At 46.6% G+C, this 19,432-nt stretch overlaps 1 protein-coding gene across 5 annotated transcripts in view; it reads right to left on the reverse strand.

Moving 5' to 3' along the window:
* Positions 1-19,432, reverse strand: part of DENND4A (DENN domain containing 4A) — a 587,116-nt gene that overhangs the window by 56,758 nt on the left and 510,926 nt on the right. For all 5 annotated transcript variants that reach the window (XM_078683021.1, XM_078683023.1, XM_078683019.1 and 2 more), the window contains 2 exons: positions 15,415-15,590; positions 5,010-5,159 (listed from right to left, as the gene is read on the reverse strand). In XM_078683021.1, coding sequence (XP_078539147.1) covers positions 5,010-5,159; positions 15,415-15,590 — 326 coding nt within the window. The remainder of the gene's footprint in view (positions 1-5,009; positions 5,160-15,414; positions 15,591-19,432) is intronic.

A 19,432-nucleotide genomic window follows, 5' to 3' on the forward strand; every position in this document is an offset into this window, starting at 1 on the left:
AATCTCCACGCATGTAAGTGGAGACTGGACAGGTTCGGGTGGAGGACCGTCCCCTGCTGCTGCGACAGAAGGCCCTCCTGAAGGAGCAGACAAATCGGGGGATCGACAGACATGCTGAGTAGCTCGGGATACCAGAACCTCCGTGCCCAGTCCGGAGCCACAAGAATGACTTGGGCCCGGTCGCGCCTGATCTTCTTCAGCACTCTGGGCAGAAGTGGTATAGGGGGAAAGGCGTACAACAGACCGCAACTCCACTCGCAACGAAAAGCATCTCCGAGCGAGTGCCGCCTTGGAAATTCCAACGCGCAGAACTGATGTCATTGCGCGTTCTCTTCTGTGGCGAATAGATCTAACCAAGGCTCTCCCCACTGCTGAAAGAGGCCTTGCGCCACGTCCGAGTTCAGACGCCAGTTGTGATCCATCATGCACCGACGGCAGAGTTCGTCCGCCCTGGCGTTCAGGGAACCTGCCAGCTGTTGAACCACCAGGGTCACGCCCTGATGTTCCAGCCACTACCAGAGGCGCAGAGCCTCCTGACATAGGGTCCACGACCCCACCCCGCCCTGTTTGTTGCAGTACAACATGGCGGTGGTGTTGTCCATGAACACCTGCACCATACTCCCCCGGACAGAGGGGAGGAATGCCTTCAGTGCAAGTCAGATCGCCCGCAGCTCCAGAAGGTTGATATGGAGCTGGGACTCCGCCGGAGACCAGAGGCCTCTGATCTCCGCCTCTCCCATGTGGCCTCCCCAGCCCTGGAGGGACACGTCCGTCACAACTACGTGCTCCGGTTGGGGTAGGGAGAGGGATCTGCCGCTGACCCAATCGCGGTCCGTGAGCCACCACTGCAACTGTCTTGCAGTGCCCTCCGAGATCAAGACATGGTCGGACAAGTTGCCCTGATGCTGGGCCCACTGAAACTTCAGGTCCCACTGCCCGCATCCGCCACCTGGCGTGATGCACCAGAAGGATGCAGGAGGCCATCAGCCCCAGAAGCCGCAGCGCCAACATGATCGAGACTCGGGATAAAGGCTGAAAGATCGGAATCAGAGCCTGAATATCCCGAACCCGCTGTTCGGGAGGATAGACCCGAAACTGCGCAGAGTCTAGAACCGCTCCGATGAAGAGGAGCTTCTGAGAGGGACACAGGTGCAACTTCGGCACATTGATGGAGAACGCCAGCAGGTGCAGGAGGTTGGCCGTAGTCTGAAGGTGGCTGACGACTGTCTGGGGCGAGCCCGCCTTCAACAACCAGTCGTCGAGGTAGGGGAAGACTAAAACCCCTAACCTGCGCAGATGAGCTGCAACCCCCGCCATCACTTTAGTGAACACCCGTGGGGCGCTGGTAAGGCCGAAGGGGAGCCTGGTAAACTGAAAGTGCTCGTGGCCTACCGTGAACCGCAGGTAGCGCCGGTGGGCCGGCAGGACGGGGATGTGGAAATAAGCGTCATGCAAGTCCAACGCTACCATCCAGTCTCCTGGGTCCAGGGCAGCTAAGACCTGAGCCAGTGTCAGCATCTTGAACCTCTCCTACTGGAGAGAGCCGTTGACGTTCCGCAGGTCCAAGATAGGGCGTAGGCCCCCTTTGCCCTTCTTGGGAACTAGAAAGTAGTGGGAGTAACAACCACACCCTACTTCTGGCCCAGGAACGCGCTCGATGGCCCCCTTGGCCAAGAGGGCCGTAACCTCCTCTCGCAGAAGATTCAAGTGATCCCCGACACGCGGTGGTACTGCGGTTGCATGGCTGGAGGGGTCGCCTCGAAGGGGAGGGAGTAGCCCCTTCGGACGATTTGCAGCACCCACCTGCCCGATGTGATGTCGCGCCAGTGGAAGAGGTGATGGCAAACCCTGCCCCCCACTGGCGTCTTGTGGGCCTGAAAGCTCGGACTAGGAAGGCTTTGAGGCGGATGATGCGGGGGTGGGTGTGGACTGGCCACGCCGTTGTCCCCGGGCACCGCCACAGCGGTTACCACATCCGCCACCGCACTGGATGTTAGTCTGCGGCCCGTGGCTGGCAGGACATGTGGGGGCGCCCCTTCCTTGGCCACGAAAGGGGCGAAAGGCAGCAGATTGCTGGCGCAGGGCCGACAGGCCCAAGGACTTGGCCGTAGCCCTGGAGTCTTAAAGTGCTCAAGCGCACTGTCTGCCTTGTCGCCAAAGAGACGACGGCCATCAAACGGCATGTCCATAAGGGTGTTTTGGACATCAGCCGAAAAGTTGGCAGACCTCAGCCAGGCGTGGCGACGAATCGCTACTGTCGTTGCCATCGCTCTACCCAGCGAGTCTGTGGTATCCAGTCCGCAATTCAAGGGCTTGGGCGAGTTTAGACCGGGCCTCCTCCGGACATTGTGGCAGCACGTCCGTGACCATGTCCCACAGAGAGTGGGTATAACGGCCCAAGAGGCACGTGGTGTTAACTGACCGCAACCCCAAACTCAGTGAGGAGAACATCTTCTTGCCATATTGTTCGTACCTATTGGATTCCCAATCTGGGGGAGCCATCGGGAATGCGGTCTGGGAGTTAGAGGCCTGTATGACCAGGCTCTCAGGAGTGGGGTGGGTGGACAGGAAGCAAGGGTCGCCCGAGGCCGGGCGGTGGCGTCTGGCCACGTTCCTATCTACAGGAGGACCTGTAGCTAGCCTGGACCAGGTGCCCAGAAGAACATCAGACAAGGCCTCATTAAACGGCAACAGAGGCTCTGAAGAGCTTGCTTGCGGTTTAAGGACCTCAGTGAGGAGGTTAGACTTCTCGGCCGCGACGGGGAGTTCAAGGGATAAGGCCTTGGCCGCCCGCGTCAACACCACACTATAGGCTGCCCCCTCCTCCGTAGCCACGGTAGGAGGGGAGACCAAACCAGTGTCTGGCAAAGTGTCCAGACCACTGGCGTCCCCTAGCTCACCTGCCCAGTCCTGATAAGACTGGCACTCATGTGCCAGAGGGTCCTCCGACCCCTCCCAATCCGCCTCGCCACCCATCTCCTGGTACTCAGGGTCAAATGATGGGGCCGGATCATAGAAGAAAAAATCTCCCATCGGCGTCGAAAGCGGCGTCAAGTGTCGCCGCTCCGGCGTCGGAACCAGACCGAGGGGGGTACTAGGGACGGTGTCGATCGTGGTCGGTGCTGGGGGCGACACCCTAGGAGCCGGCGAAGTCGTAAGGTCAACCGGCGACGACCTGGATCTGGCGGAGCCCTGCGGCGTCGGGACCGAAGTCGCCGACGGCACCGGGGCCGAATCGCCCGGCCCGCTTGGGCTTCCAGTCGGGGCCGCTGGGCCCGAAGGCGCCGCGGAACCCAATGGAGTGAGTGACCTCATGGCCGTGAGGAAGGCGTCGCGTTCTGCCCAGGGACCGGCGGGTATGAAGAAGGCCGCTACGCCTGCGGCTCCGACGGAGCCGCATTGGGCGGTGTCACCCCAACCTCCGGCTGTGTCGCGCGAGCATCGGGGAGAGTCGGAAGAGCGATGTCGCCTCTTCGACTTCTTGTGACTCTTACCTGAGGACTTGGAGCTCGAGGAGTGGTGTCGATCCTCCGAGCCGTGAGGACTCTGGCCCCACGACCGGTCCCTCGACCTCCTTCCGGACCGGGACCTCGAACGGCTCGGGGCATGACTTGTCATCGTGGTCGGGCCCCAGGCAATGAAGACACCGGCGATGGGGGTCGGTAACCGACATCAGTCAGTTGCAGTCGACGCAGGGCTTAAACCCGGGCATCCCTACCGGCACCGTCGGAGTCGTTCGACTTCGAGAAAAAAATTATCAAAAAGATCAAAACTTTAGTCAAAAATGACCTGTTCCTGGATCCTCGCTTGCTGGCGCGGAAAAAATAGGAACTGACGTCAAAGCGCGAGGGCGGCGTCTAAGTACTCCGGCGACGTCATCCCGGCACCAACGACGGATGCGGAGCCGCAGACGACGCCTACCGACGCGCAAGGGTACTGCTGCGCAAAAGTTTCCGGATCCAGTCTGACTGGGGATATTGTAAGGTAAGGAATCTAATACTAACCTGTTTCTTTCAGATACAGTAGATTTCAGGTTACTTAGTACTACTGGCATGTTTTTCCCTCAGGAACTATTCTTAACTACAAAGGACGGACAGATATTCAGTGAAATGAAGATAGTTTGGTCCTGGAACCTGAAGTAAGGCTTTTTAGGTAGTACAGATGGCCTTTGATAACTGCAGTCCTCTGAATACCCTTTAATGAAGTTAGGTCTCCCTGCAGTGTTTGTCACACAACTGTGAACAGGTGGCCCACAGGGGCGGAGGGGCAATATCAGTAGTTCAAAACAGACATGACCTAGCTAGATGGCTGCCTCTGACAGGTTGAAATGGGTATTGTGGAGGTTACCTACACAGTGTTTCATGCGGTGTGCAGTTTGAAACAGAGTCGTACATTTGAGAAATAATAAACCTCCAAATGCATGTGGATTCAATTACACTTTGTCGAAAAAGCAGACAATACACTGCAAAGCATGTCTGGGCCCACATCTGTCAGTGGGAAACCAGAACTGAGACCGGTATGCAGAAGATGCAAGGAAGTAGTATGGTTAGGTATGAGAAGTGCTGAGGAGGGCCGAGTATAACCATAATCTGTAACACTTCCATTTCAAAAAGAGGTTTCACATCCCAGTACTAAGTTGGAGTATATTTCACAAGCTTAAAGCTATACTTTAGACCACATATACTAATGGCCAGAAGGCACATTCAGTCTGCCTTTTTGACTGTCTATGAGATGCATAATCCCTACTATGCTAACAATTTTATGTTTGCTTCACTTTTGACAATTTGGAGTTTTTCTTTACCTTTTCACTTATGAGCAGAAGTTATTTAACTAAAGGGGATCATTTTAAGTGGGTATTTGGGTTGTATTTCTTTTATCTTATGTTAAGTTTTTTTTCAATAGTAGATTAGTAAATAGCAAAACCTTTAACACTGTACAAAAACTAACATTTTACTGCTCATATCACATGACCATTGTATCCGTAATTGTTAACTGTTGGATGCACTTACCTGTTTGATCGTAAATTGTCTTGAGGGATGTTAATAGAGGTGGTGAATTCAGAAGAAGGTACAGAGGCCACGTCTGACTTTCCTACATGACAGGAAGAAGATGCCAGAATCTGCATATTTTCTGTAGATGGGCTAGGCTTCAGAAAGTACCTATGAGCAACAATTAACTGTTTAAATACAAGTGTAGATTTCGTGACGCCAAACATACCAGCAAAACAGCAGCTCCAGAAGCGTCTTGTATTCCCTGCAAACTCTAAGTAGTCTTAAATAGTTAACCACATTACTTCTACAGGCACTGCACATTTCTCATTTTGGGCCTCTGTTATATATATGAATTAAACTACTTGACGCCAATAATTGGAATAAAAGCTTTGTCCTTTTAAAAAAAATCTTTGCTCAGTCCCAGTAAATACTGTGGGATGGTTCCACCAATCATGGAAGCATTTGACCTCAGCTGTACTACTATTTCCTTGAAGTTCCCCCCAATGATTTTTGGGAATCGCTATGCACCATGCATTCCAACTTTATGAACTCCCTAACCACGCAGCACAAGAACGTTCAATCTAAGATCTAGGTTCAAAGAATGTAAGAAAGGGAAACACTCTAGTTCCACAATTTAGCTACAAATTCCTTATGTGCAATGAAAAATGAGGAAATGGAAAAAGTATCTTTCTCCCTCATGTGTTTGCTATGTTTTTGTAGCATTTCAGGCTCATACAATCGCCGCTTTCCCATAAGTTATGGTTGCTCGGGCATTTAATAGCTGCACAAAATATTGAGTTTCCAAAAACTTTAGAAAATACCTTCTCCCGTTCTCTAGGGATGCCACAGGCGAGGAACTTACAACATTTCAGCAAAGTTACAAAAACGTATGTGGGAGCTCTAGGTGCATGCGTGTCACACAAGCAACTACTTGCCCCTCTCTCCCACTGGCTTCCCACAACACATTTGCTTTCACACTGTCTAACGTAAGGACACAGACAAAGGAGGTAACGTCAAGCAGGACTGTCTGCGGATAGTGGGCTAATTACTGTACGGATATCGGTTAGGGGCGGCGATGACCCACCTTAAGCAATAAACACAATCCTTCCGGGTGAGCCACTAAAGTCACTATATTAACTTGAGTTCAAGCCCCTAGTAGCTAACGTATGAAGAAGACAGGATTAACTTAAAGGCAATGTATGAAGTACTTATGTAGTACCAAAACAATAAAGTCAAAACACAACAAAAGAAACAATTCTAACCAATTTAGAAAAATAGAGTACATTTTAACAAAGTAAATGACACCAAAATCACAAAAATCGAATAAGTGCAACTGGAGATATGATGTTTAAAGATCAAAATAAAAAATAGCACCTAAAACTTTACGTGCCAACCACGGTCAACTGGTCACAGTAGGCCGGGATGAGCGCGTGATTTGAGTCGGACTGCGATGGAGCTCAGTTCAGGTACAGAAAGTAGGTAATGCCCAGTCATAGCCGAAGAGGGGTCCCTGAGGTCAGACAGCTGTCCGACGAAGTCCCTGTGAAGTCATTTTTGATGGGAAGCACCTTCGTCTGATCAGAATTTCTTCGTTCACACTTAGTCACTTTTTGGGAGCTTGGATTCTTCCAGCAGGGAAAGGCTACAGACTGTAGCCAGCTGTAGTGGCTCCATGAGCTCGGATACATTCTCCATACGGTTCAATTGAATTGGATTTTTTGCTGGGGAAAAGCTCAGAGGAGGAAAATCCGGAATCTCTAGTCCAGCAGCAACACACCCCACTCGAATCGGCATGGCAGGTTTGTCTCAGTCCTCTGAGGATTTATGGAGCCAAAAGGTTTTTACATTCAAAGGTAGATCTGAAGCCATGTTTTACACTGTCACTGTAGTGGATAACACAATGCATTCTAGGGACTTATAGGTAAGTTCGATATGCCAATTTTGTCACGTTGAAAGAAGGAGCAGGGGCACTTTTACTACTGGTCAGATGGGCTAAAGTGCACAGAGTTTTATAGTCAGGAAAAACAGAATGGGCAAAAATCTGGGGGTACACCACGCAAAAGATGGTAATTTTCTACATTTACTATCAGGGTAAGATTCCAGATTGTGAGTAAACTGAAGTTCATGACTTATTGTTATAGATATCCATCTTAGGTGGGCCTCTTTTATTGATTGACATGTTTTTTTTTTTTTACTATTGCCCAACACCAGACGGGAAATCGTTGGAGAAATCATCATGGGCTTCATGTGCAATTAATACATGCTTTTTCAATGCATTACACAAGATGTTTTTGGTTATGTCAGCAGGCATGTTTTCTTCCACCTTCCTTTGTCATGGTGACCACACTAAAGATGCTGTCACAGAATGAATGAATGAAAGAAGATTTCTAAAGCGCCTGGTTAGCGATAGGCATCCCCGCGCTATTGCCTGCTTACACACCGAGCTGTGAGCCGATCATTTCGGGAAAAGTAGTGTTTTGATCTGTCTCCAGAAGATCAGGTAGTTAGGTTGGGCATGGATCTGCAAAGACAGACTGTTCCAGATTTTAGCCACATTATGGGAAAAAAGGCGGCCAACACTTTGTGCTCTCTTTATTCTTGGTGTTGACAATAAATATTTAGTTCCCGACCTTAGGGCTCTGTTTGGGCGGTACAGATGGATAAGAGACTGAACAGCCAAGGATCCTTTGCCTGCAAGTGCCCCATGGGCTATGCATAATGCCTTAAACTGAATACGCTCACAGATGGGAAGCCAATGTAGAAATGCCAAAGCTGGTTTAGCTGACAAGCGCTTTGGGATATTTATGATCATACGCGCCGCGCAGTTTTGAACAACTTGTACTTTTTGTATCGAAGAGCAAGGGGCTCCAAGATAAAGTGCATTAGCACAGTGAAGACGGGACAGGATAAGAGCCTGGGAAAGGACTCTTCTTACTTGAAAAGGGAGTAGTGGGAGCACTTTATGGCCCTTTCGTAGAATCCCAAAACAACTTGCAGCTACTTTTTGCCCTTGCTCTTTAAAATCAAGGTTCCGGTCGAGCCAAACACCCAAACCATTGATTCTGTCTTTAGGAGAGGGGGCAGGACCAAACGAGCTAGACCAGAGTAGCCCAAGATTTGTCTTTTCTTTATTCCCTAGGAGCATTAGTTCAGTTTTGTATCCATTGAGTTTCAAATACGAATCTTCCATCCACCTTGATACTTTGTCCAGACAGAGGGCGAGACCAGAGCTGGAAGGATACTGTTGGCTGAAAGAAACAACCAACTGGGTGTCATCAGAGCATATGTGATGATCTGGATCCCGAAAGGTACCACCACCTCCGCTAGAGGCCTCAAATAAATATGAAAAAGTGTGGGGCTCAGGGAAGACCCCTGGGGGACCCCACAGTTAAGAGGTGTGGGCTTTGAGCATATGCCTTCTTCAAAAACTTCGAGGTATCAGTCTTCTAGAAATGACTGCAGCCAATTAAGCATGGTCCCAGCAATTCCCACCTCCCTTAGCGTTTTTATCAACAGTCTGTGGTTGACCGTATCGAAGGCCGTGCTTAAATCTAAAAGAATGATGGCCGTGCAGCCTCCAGCGTCTAGGATTTTCCTAGACTCTTCCACTACCACCAGGAGAGCAGTCTCGGTGCCCTGTTGACTGGGGATATTGTAAGGTAAGGAATCTAATACTAACCTGTTTCTTTCAGATACAGTAGATTTCAGGTTACTTAGTACTACTGGCATGTTTTTCCCTCAGGAACTATTCTTAACTACAAAGGACGGACAGATATTCAGTGAAATGAAGATAGTTTGGTCCTGGAACCTGAAGTAAGGCTTTTTAGGTAGTACAGATGGCCTTTGATAACTGCAGTCCTCTGAATACCCTCTCGGTAATACCTGATACTCCTGAAACCCATCTGAGAAGGATGGAGATGGTTATTACTCTCCAAGAAGGCGGACAATACTGAGTTCACATATTTCTCAGCGATCTTGCTGATAACTGGCAGCAGGGAGATGGGACGGTAATTGCTCAGACTTCCGAGTCCAGAGTTGTTTTTTTCAGTAAGGCCTTAACCATAGCCCGTTTCCACAGTGGGAGGACCGTCCCTGAGAAAGGAGAGGCATTGATCAGGTCACGGATTACTGGAGAAAGAGTTTTGGAGGCCAAATTTAAGATGTTAGGAGGGGCAGGGTCAGTGGGGGAGCCGGATTTCAATTTACTCATGATGTCTAGCATCATGGACGGGTTAAGTGGAGGGATTTCCTCAATTAGGCAACTTGCCCTTCATCCAAGTTTTCCTGCTCCCCAATATGTTATTGAGATGTTGTTTGAGGGAAGGAAGAATAAATGGTTTGGATTTTACTGGAGAAGAACTCTGCTATAGCATTACATCGCACCTGCATTTATAAAGTTACATGGCTTTTTATGAATAGTAAGCAGGAAATATCAAGGTTATGGGATGACATAACTTTTTCAAAGAAGTATAGCAACACAAAAAGATAATGGACGGAATGCTGAACATTGTCACATATACATCCCCTGTCACAGATCTGGGTTAAAGTCATCGTTCTTTTGATCACCATGCCATCCCAGTTTGGACACTGGCATATGCAAACTGGATCTTGACCCTGCTCCACATGGGAACAATTCACCTTGAACTGCCAGGCCAGGGGCTTCCCAGACCAGAAAATAAGCATCCTGGGACCAGTTTTGGGATATTACTCCTCATCAGCCAGGCTAACTTGAATTCAGTGGCATAGCGAGCACCGGAACCATGTCTGGAAATACCTTTCCCACTTAGGGCGACTACAGCAACACAAAAAGATGATGGACAGAATGCTGAACATTGTCAAACATTTACCCTTGGTCACAGATCTGAGTTAAATCCATTGTATTTGTTTGCTCACCACGCCATCCCAGCCACATGCAAATCAGTCTTGACCTTTCTCCCCATGGGATCAGTCCAGCCTGAACTGCCAGGCCAGGTCTGTGTGGCCTGTCACAGGAACAGGAGCCAGAGGAGTCATGATGGGCTGTGAGGGTCCCACAGGCACAGAGGGTAAACCCACCAACAGTACTCTAGAGGGGCCATCTTTTGCAAATGCATGGCACAGACAGCCAGCAAAGATCCAAAGAGTTAGAGCATGGCCTCGAGCAAAGGACGGCCCAAGAAACTCGGATTGTGCCTGAACTAGTTGCAGGATCAGCTCCGAAGTCTACAGAGACCTTGAGCAAAATATAAAGCAAGAGTACTGCTACAGTGCATTCGCAGGTGAATGAAAATGGAGAGGCGGAGCCGAGTCACTCTTCAATTTTTTTATGCTTCTTTATGGACTGAACAAATGATTCAGATCACGACGAACATCGTCCCTCTGGAACAGCTTTGCTGACTTCCAGAGCAAAAACGGGATGGGACCCTGCCTTTCAACATGGACCTCAACTTTGACCGGTCCCGCCGAGGGGTACTTCTTATGTTTGCCAATATAGAGTTTTGCCTCGCGGTCCTGGATGGCCTGTGGGTTTACTGCTGCAGACCTTCTTAGAGATGTGTCTGGACCCCAAGGACACCTGATTAGGAGCTGTCACACACATTTTTAGCTTTCTTACTCCGCTCAGCCAAGTCTCGGAAATGCGCAGTTAATTGATTTTTTAATCTTTTTGTGCATTTTTAACCTCTTTTATTAATTTTAAACCATAATTACTTTAGGTAATTTCTACATTTTAGATACTCTGACCTGCTTTCTTCCTGCTGCTTCCCCGGTCCGCCGCAGAAGTAGCCGGCGATTGATTAGGTGGAGTGTAGCAGCTCCTCCACCTTGAATGCACGAGCTTCCGGTGGGGTTACAGTCTAGTGTTTCCTGACACTAGCTATAAAGATAACAAGCTGGACACTCCATTTAATTATCAACCTATCTCTAAACTCCCTTTCCCGGCTAAACTCATTAAAAATATCATGAATTCCCAATTTTCACAATTCATGAAGGAACATAGTGTGCTAGATCCAACTCAATTCGGCTTTAGATCAGAGCATAGCACTGAGACAGCACTGATCAAAGCTACAGACAAACTCAAAAATACTCTTGATGATGGAGGAAATGCAGCTCTGATCCTGTTGAATTTATCCACTGCCTTTGATATGGTGGATCACTCAACACTTTGTCCTCGTCTTGAGACCATGGGTATTGAAGTAGCAGCCTTAGATCTATTTAGATCATTTCTAACTAAAAGGGAAAATACTGTGACGCCAGATAAGTTCAGATCAAATACCTCACTTCTGTGTGGAGTGCTGCAGGGGTTCTCACTCAGCCCCTCATTATTCAATCTTTATGTGGCAGAGCTTACTCCACTGATTCAATCTTTCTATCTTTCACTCACTTCTTGCGCAGCTGACATACACATTGTGGTCTCTGCCGCAAATAAGGTCAATAATACGAATGCTTAGCTTCACAGCTGCATAAAAGAAATCTGCACCTGGATGGACAGGCATTGCCTCAAGTTGAATTCAGAAAAGACTGAATTGATGTTCTTCGGAAATGACCCTAGCTTTTGGACTCCTTACTGCTGACCACCATAGATGGGCCCACTTTCCACTCCATCTACCAAGGTTAAGAGTCTAGGAGTGATTCTCGACGATAAACGTAATCTTAGTAAACAAGTTAATTCTATTATATCTACCTACTATAATATATTAAGAATCTTCAGAAAGATTCTGCCTTATATTTCAGTTAGTGCAAGGAAAACCGTTATCACCTCTCTCATCTTATCAAAAATTGACTACTGTAATAGCCTATACACCAATCTGCAGAAACAATACTTAAATAAATTGCAGGTTCCACAGAACTCAGCTGCTCAACCTACCAAAACATCAGTCTGTTACTTCGGCCATTAAAGAACCACACAGGCTGATGGTTAGAAATCGCATCAAATTCAAAACTCTGTCTTACTTATAAGGCCTTACATGGCACAGGTCCAAAATTTTTGAGAAACTCGATTTCATGGTATACTCCTAACAGGAACCTTAGATCTCTGGATACATGTACAGTAACGCCATTTAGATTTAAGAAAGCTAGATGGAGCGGCAGTAGCTTCCATGCAGGAGCCACCAGACTTTGGAATACCCTTCCATTCCATATTAGATATTCACCCTTTATGCTGCCTTTTAGAAAGCTTCTCAAGACCTGGCTTTTTAATGTGTAAACTACCCTTCACATCATGCTCCTGTACTATGCTTGATATAAGCGCCAAGACACCCTCGGGTATATGTAGTGCTATAAAAATGTATTTAACATAACACATTTGATTGCAACAGTTCTTAAAGACTTGAAACCTATTGTTTTGGGGGATGATAATACCTTGCACACTGTTGAATTTCAACAAATTTTGTGAGGTAAACATCTTTGGGAGATGAAGAAGAGAGCTCTGGATCCACATCTGGTGGAGTGGTCAGAAAGTAACTGATGTCAAAACGCAAGAGTGGTACCTTTATAGGATACCCATGTCATTTCTGGAATGGCATCAGTGCGGAGTCGCATTGCGCCACCTTCCTTTTGCTGCAAAGTTTATGGAACTAGTCAGACACCCGAGAAATATTCAAAAGGTGAGGAATCTGTGGCTAGAAGTTTTTAATTAGAAAGTGCTACCATTGTACAGCTATGGACCTTTCATTCTATAAAGTTGCAACAGAAGGTCTCTGTCCCTATATTTGAGGAGTCAAGGAACTATGTGATGTGACGTGACCTCAAGCAGGGCACGTTCATATTGATTGTTGGTACATCAATCTTTGTTCCCAGGGTATTTTCAATGTTTAGAATCGCCAGTAGGACTTTATCAAATTTACCTGTGTGTTTCTCCAGTGTTTTCTCCACTTGGTGCAAAGGGTCCAGTGGGTGAAATCGCCGCTGACTTTTCCATTATGTCCTAGGAGGATGGGAGTTCAGTGGTTTTGGGCTTGACCATTGTTTGTGTGGTTGAAAAGGGTGTATAGGACAATGCACAGTGCCACAGGCCAGAGCGGCAGTTCAAAATTAGAACTGGTGGGCCCCAGTACACACTGTCAGACCACCAGCACATCCAACAAAGGGTGTTTGCTCACGAGTAAGTAGTAGTTAACACTCATGCACATAGGGGTAGTAGTAATGAACCAATTGAGCGCTTTGTATGTTCCTCCATAAACTGCTTGAGAGAAAATCAACCTCCTTCCCGAGCAAATTGAAAATGTCCTCCAGAGACACGAACAATGGGCCCATACAGCCAGTAAACCCCCTCGAATGCCATTATAATCTATGCCCCTTGGGCCCAGCGAATTCAATGTTGGGGAGGCCCGCAGTTCAGATCAAGAGGGAGGGACGGAGAAATATTTACTTAGCACCCAGAGGGTACAAGGGATGTAGCTGTCCAAGAGCAGTTGGTCCAGCCATTTCACAGTCCGCTGTACAGCTCCCCATCCAGCAGGCACCGCACCACCACTGCCCTCGCAATCAGCAGCGTTGCCAAAGCCAGGTCAGCAGAGCACTTCCCTTGAGTCGGTTATTCCAAGTCCTTGGAGGGAGCAGGCCCACATCCAACCTCTGCTCCCAAGTAGCCCACGTAGTTACAGGCTTCACATTGCCCACCAGGCTTGGCCCCCACAGCAGCACCAATCCTCTAAACAGTGGCTGGAATCATGGTCACATGTAGAGAAAACAGCCATGGGCAGGAAAGAGATGAGGGGAGCTGGCCTGCTCAGGAGCGCGGGTGGATGACTCAGAGTATAGGAAATCAGAGACCCGGGGCATAGCCCAGCGCACAGGCTGTAATACCTGCCACATAGCCAACCCCACCAGCAAACTCAGCTGCAAGCACTAAAGAGGACGGACCCCAAAATTCTGAGTTGGTCTAGGGAGTGTCTGCTACCTGTGCCACCCAGTTCTGCTGGATGTCGACAGGATTACCGAGGCCCAAGTGAAGCTCAGAGTAGTGCACCCGATGCGGCTCCCCCCTCCAGACACAAACGACCTAGATGTCCCGGGATAAAGCAAAGCCTATCTGGGATGGAAGAGCAAAACCAAAATGGTAACAGTGTAGTGGGAGGGGAACATCCTGAAAAAAGTTCTTAAACCCCTTAATGAGCTCCGAGACGCACTATGAAAATTAAATGAATACATAAATAAATTGCAGGGGTTTACATGTTGGGATCTTATTGGAATCACTCAAATTAGCGAAATGGTGTAAGATGGAAATACTAAAACCTTTACTTGCCTGCAGAAGGAGTACAAGATATCTCATAATCAGTTTTATAAATACATGCAGCGCAGGCATGCTATACAAGTTGAGGGAGTTCAATAGTCTGAATTAGCGGGCTGCACCTCAATAGAGAATATTAGGAGAATTTGGAAATAAGGCAGTGTCATTTATATATAAAACTCTAATCAACAGTATACCAGACTGATTGCTGACTCTAAGACAAAAATAGGAAAGGAGAAAGGGAACTGGGTGCAATGCAAGATTTTGAATGGTAAGCCACCTTGATGCATCCTACAGAAGTAAATATGAGGGCGTGACTGTATTTCCTCCAGCTTAAGTTCCTATATAGGGCTTACTACAACAGAAGAAGTCTAAAAAAAAGGAACAGATCCTAATGCCTAACTGTGGGAAGTGTGGGAACTTTCTTGAATAAAAGCTGGGGATGCAGCAAGCTCCAAGGCTACCAGAAAGATATGCTGGTAGAATTGGAAGTGATACTGGAATGTAAAATCTCCCGCATACCTCAATTCATGATATTGGGTATTACAAGTGTTGTAGTCTTGCACAAAAAAGGGCCTCATGTTCTATGAGTTGGGCCAGCAATTGCAGGTGGGACATAGCTGCTCTTACATGTCCAGAATGACTCCTCATTCGATCACTGGGTAGCGTCCTGGGACTGTTCTAGGTATAGCTCTAAACCCATAACTCGATGGTTCCATGGAACACAACGCTCTTTAATAAAACACTTTGTGGAAGACAATGAACATCAGGGACATTCTAAGCATTTTTAACAAAGGAGATTGTGAGTCAGAAACAGAAAAAGCCTTACAGCAATTTTTGGAATACTTAAATATCTAACCTAAAAGAACATGAATAAGGAGCTGGAAAGGAACAAATGGATCCACATAAGTCTACAGTTAAAAGAAGAAAATGGTATCCCATCCATCCATTCTGCAAGATGTAGAGTTGAAAGACAAAATTTGCTTTGCTGGTGATAATGTTGAGGATATGCAAACAAGTAATTTGGAGAGCCACCTTCTTTGAGGCATCTGGTTGCACAGATTTGCAAGCTTTTTTATTGATAGCACACCTGCCGTCTAACCCTCCCCCAGTATCATTCTTTGAGAGGAATTACCTTATATACATTTATGGGGAAAAGGAACATGGTTGCAAGGAAAACATAAGCAAGTCTGTAATTCAAACTTGACAAGTTACCTTCCTGGCCTCCGCAGGTCTCGAATCTCAACATTCAAGAAGGGGAGAAACAGGTTGCCACAGAAAGGGCAGGTGGTGTTGAGGTTGGAATCATCTGCCGTCCAGCCAGCCATGATTTCTTCATCATGCACTAAGCAGTCACATGTCCGACATCTGGAGCAGCTCGATATCAGCACCTGTAATGGGACAATAGGCAAGTCTCAGTAGTGGCAATGTGGATAGTGCTTGTTGGAACAGGAAGGCCCCATGCATCGTATATGCATGTTCACCTGTCCCGAATGCACAGCTGCATGTGAATCTGGTATTCTGACTTTTATTTTGGTCCTGGCATCACATTAACCCAGCGAGAGCACAGATAACTAAGCCTGACCCTGCCAAGTGTATTGTAACTTCATTTATATAGAGTTTACTACACCTAACAAGGTGGTGAAGCTCTCATTTGGAGTAGCATGCTGCTCCAGAACCCAAAGCTAATGGTTAGTTCAGTGTTATTGGTATTAGGCTTGTGAGCTCAAGCAGACAATTACATACATTTATCCCAGTTCTTTTATGGCACATTTAATGAATAGGAGTTATCTGTGATCATTAGTGGGTTTAGTGGATAGTTCATGCAGATGGTTGGTGGGGTTAATAGATGGGATAGAGGAGCTTATGTATTGTTGGGTTGCAGGGGTACGACATTCAAAGAAGGAGAGGGTGCAATTTGAAATGAGCTGTAGGCAATGTGAGTTCCAGGACCACCACTGTGACCTGGAGAAGCACACCGAAAGTGTCTTCATAGTGGATAGAGGACTGATGTTCCTGTCCGGGGGGCAGTACATAAAGCATTGGTGGCAGTATAATGTGTTCTGAAATGTATAGTGGGATCAGAAATGTTCATCTGTCAGTGATAGTGTGGCCCACCTGTGTAAAGTTCCACGGTTAGATCTACTCCAGAACCTTAAACTGACACCATGCGTGGAGGGCGAGTGTCTGCATGTGTACAGTGAGCAAGTGGTACTTTTGTGGTAGGTGGATTCTGGGTGTGTGTGCGAGTGTCAGCACTGAAATCAGTGGGATCCATTTTGGATGCCCCTGCGTTAGCACTAGCTGGTGTAGGTGGAAAAGGAAATAGTGCTTCTTTTAGAAATTGGTGCAAGGGCTGCTAAATAGTTCTTCCCGACATACTGACATTTGGAGGATGGTGGGGTGCATATTGGGACTGCAGTTTCTGTTGTTCAGGGTGAGGAAAATTCTTGGGCAGGCCTGTACATTTGTCGGTCTCTGGATACTGCTTTAGAAAGACTCATGAGAGGGCGTGCAGAGATCTGTGAACCTGATCAATCTAAGAGCTGCAATGTCAACATCAGGGAGCAGCCACTGAAAGCGTAGATTATGCCCATCTCACCCCCTGACCTGTGAGAACCAGTGCATAGGCATCACAAGGATCCCTCCATGACAAGAGCCTCTGGACCGAGAAATGCTTAAAGGTAGACATTCGCACAGACGTGAGGCTTTCTACGTGAAGTAAACCAAGGGTAAGATTGAGTGACTGAGTTGTGCTTCTAAGCCACATTCACGTTTCTGTCACTAGAAATTGGGGACTGAGGAATCGATCATCTGGTTAGGGAGAAAACAATAGAGCAGAAAAGTATAATGACAACTGAAGAATGCAACCGGGGATTAAACCCTATATCGTGCATATTTGGATTGTGTAGTATTTAAATCAAATGTATAAGGAAAGTGCTTGCTTCTACTAAAAGACAAGCATTGGGCTAGACATTGAAGTTATTACGTCTGTTGGTTGTTCTCCACACTACCACCCTGTGAAAACATGGACTGCTTGCCCTTCTTACTCTGAGTGTAGTACACAAAGCTTTGTAATTGGCATAGTTTGCAAGTCGGCCTCAGTCAACACAGATGTGGCCCAGTAGCCCCTTCATGCCCTGTGGCCACATTTTTTATTTATTAATTTTATTTTTATTTAAAGAGTTTTGTATAGCGCGAACAAGACCCATGGGTATCAGAGCGCTTTACATAGCATGAGGTAGTATGGAGACACATATTGGAAGGAGGGGTTAAACAAAGAGATATGACATACATTACGTGTGCATAGCCTCAAGTTATCGAGACGCAACAAATCAACAAAATATACAGTGAATACAAAAATACAGAGTCTGAGATTAACTTATTGAATAAAAACTATCTCTATAGTGCGATTTCCTGTTTGCAGAAAGGTTATAAATAACTTTCCGATGTGTTATATATTCTTTATAATCTAATACCAGGATTGATAAATTATCAGTCTAAGCAGTATTCCAAGATAATAGTGGATCAGTTTAACAAAGTATGGTCCAATATATGAGGTAGATATTGTTTTTAGGATATAAGTTCACTTGTCCTGAATCTTGTCCTGTGATTTCCAACTTCTCCATCCATGGATTATAATCCTCGATTAAGACCTACTCAGCTATTAGTAATTATTTTTGCTTCTTGTGAGTAAGTGTCTTGGACTTAATTCTGTCACTGTGTTAAAGAAGATCGACCTAGAGCTATGGGAGGAATTTGCTCATTAGAAATATTTTCGTTTCCCTCTTAAATGTTGCTGTGTTTGTTATTTTTCTGAGGTTTGGTGGAAGAGAGTTCCAGATTCTAGGGGCTGCTCCAGAGAACGCTCTATCATATGTTCTCTTCTTCCGGAAAATAGGAGGTCTCAGTACCAACTCCTTAGCACTCCTAGTAGGTCTATTTCCTCCAGATAATACTATTTTCTGGGCAAGATATCTTGGAGTGTTGTAATGAAGCGCTTTGTGGGTGATACATGCCATTTTTAGCTGAATTCTGGCTTTGTACGGGTAGCCAGTTTAATGCTTTTAGGTGTGGAGAGATATAGTCGAACTTCCTTGACCTGGTGATAAGTCTTGCCGCTGCGTTGAGGCAGGGTTTTAGCGGTGTTGTGGAGATTTGTGATAAGCCTGCTAACGTAGTGCATCCATATTCAATCCTTGAAATGACTAATGATTGGACTGCCAGCTTAAGATCTGCTTTTGAAATGAAGGGTTTCACCTTTCTAATGTAGTTCAAGTGAAAACTGGCACTTTTTGCCATTGCCTTGATATGTTCTTTCCTATCCAGCTTCTCATCAAGTGTTATTCCTAGTGATTTAGCTGAGTCCACTAAGGGAGGGGTGCAGTTAAGCGCCGTGATCATTTTAGCCCATTCCTTAACTTCTGTGTGCTTCTTTGAAGGTGATATTAGAAGGAATTCTGTTTTTTGACCTGAACAAGGTTTGACAACACTTTTTCAAAACTTTATTGACATTTCTATTGAAAGCTGTGGGATCTATGTCCCAGCACTGTCTGCAAGAATGTGCTTCCTGTGTTAGAATAATTTTTACATACCATCAATATATGGAAATATTTAGTTGCTTTCTGTTTTTTCATGCAGACACACAACTCGGGTGAATAAAAGGCAAATGTCAGACAGTTTTACAAAGACATCTCTACTGATTAAGATTTGCAGAACCTTCTGCTATTCCAGTCTTGTATCCAGTAGACAGCTCTGCCTAAGTACATTCATTCAGACCACCATCACCCCATCTGTTTCATAGCCTTCGCTGAGACACTGCCATATTCTCTGACTCAAGCCTGTAAGCGTCTTGCATTTTCTGCACGAGGACCAAATCAGCCTCTGTGATAGAAGTCATTGAATGTTATTAATGTGTGTTCCACCTAACGCACAAGTTACTACTTGTGTAACGATATATCTGTAAGAGAAATTAGTTAGTGATAGATTCCTTACCTTAGAATATCCCAAGGCGTCAGACTGGATCCGGAATTTTTTTGCGTAGCAGTACCCATGCGCGTCGGTAGGCGTCGTCCGCTGCTCCGCGTCCGTCGTCTCAGTCGTGGGCTCCATGATAATGTCGTCGGAGTACTTAGACGCAGCCTCCGCGTGCGGACGTCAGTTCTTATACACAGCTTTTCCGCACCAGAAACGCAGAGCCATGATAAAAACTAACACTGGTGCCATGAAACTA

The sequence above is a fragment of the Lissotriton helveticus genome, chromosome 3_1 (assembly GCF_964261635.1).
Source record: "Lissotriton helveticus chromosome 3_1, aLisHel1.1, whole genome shotgun sequence".
NCBI lineage: Eukaryota > Metazoa > Chordata > Amphibia > Caudata > Salamandridae > Lissotriton > Lissotriton helveticus.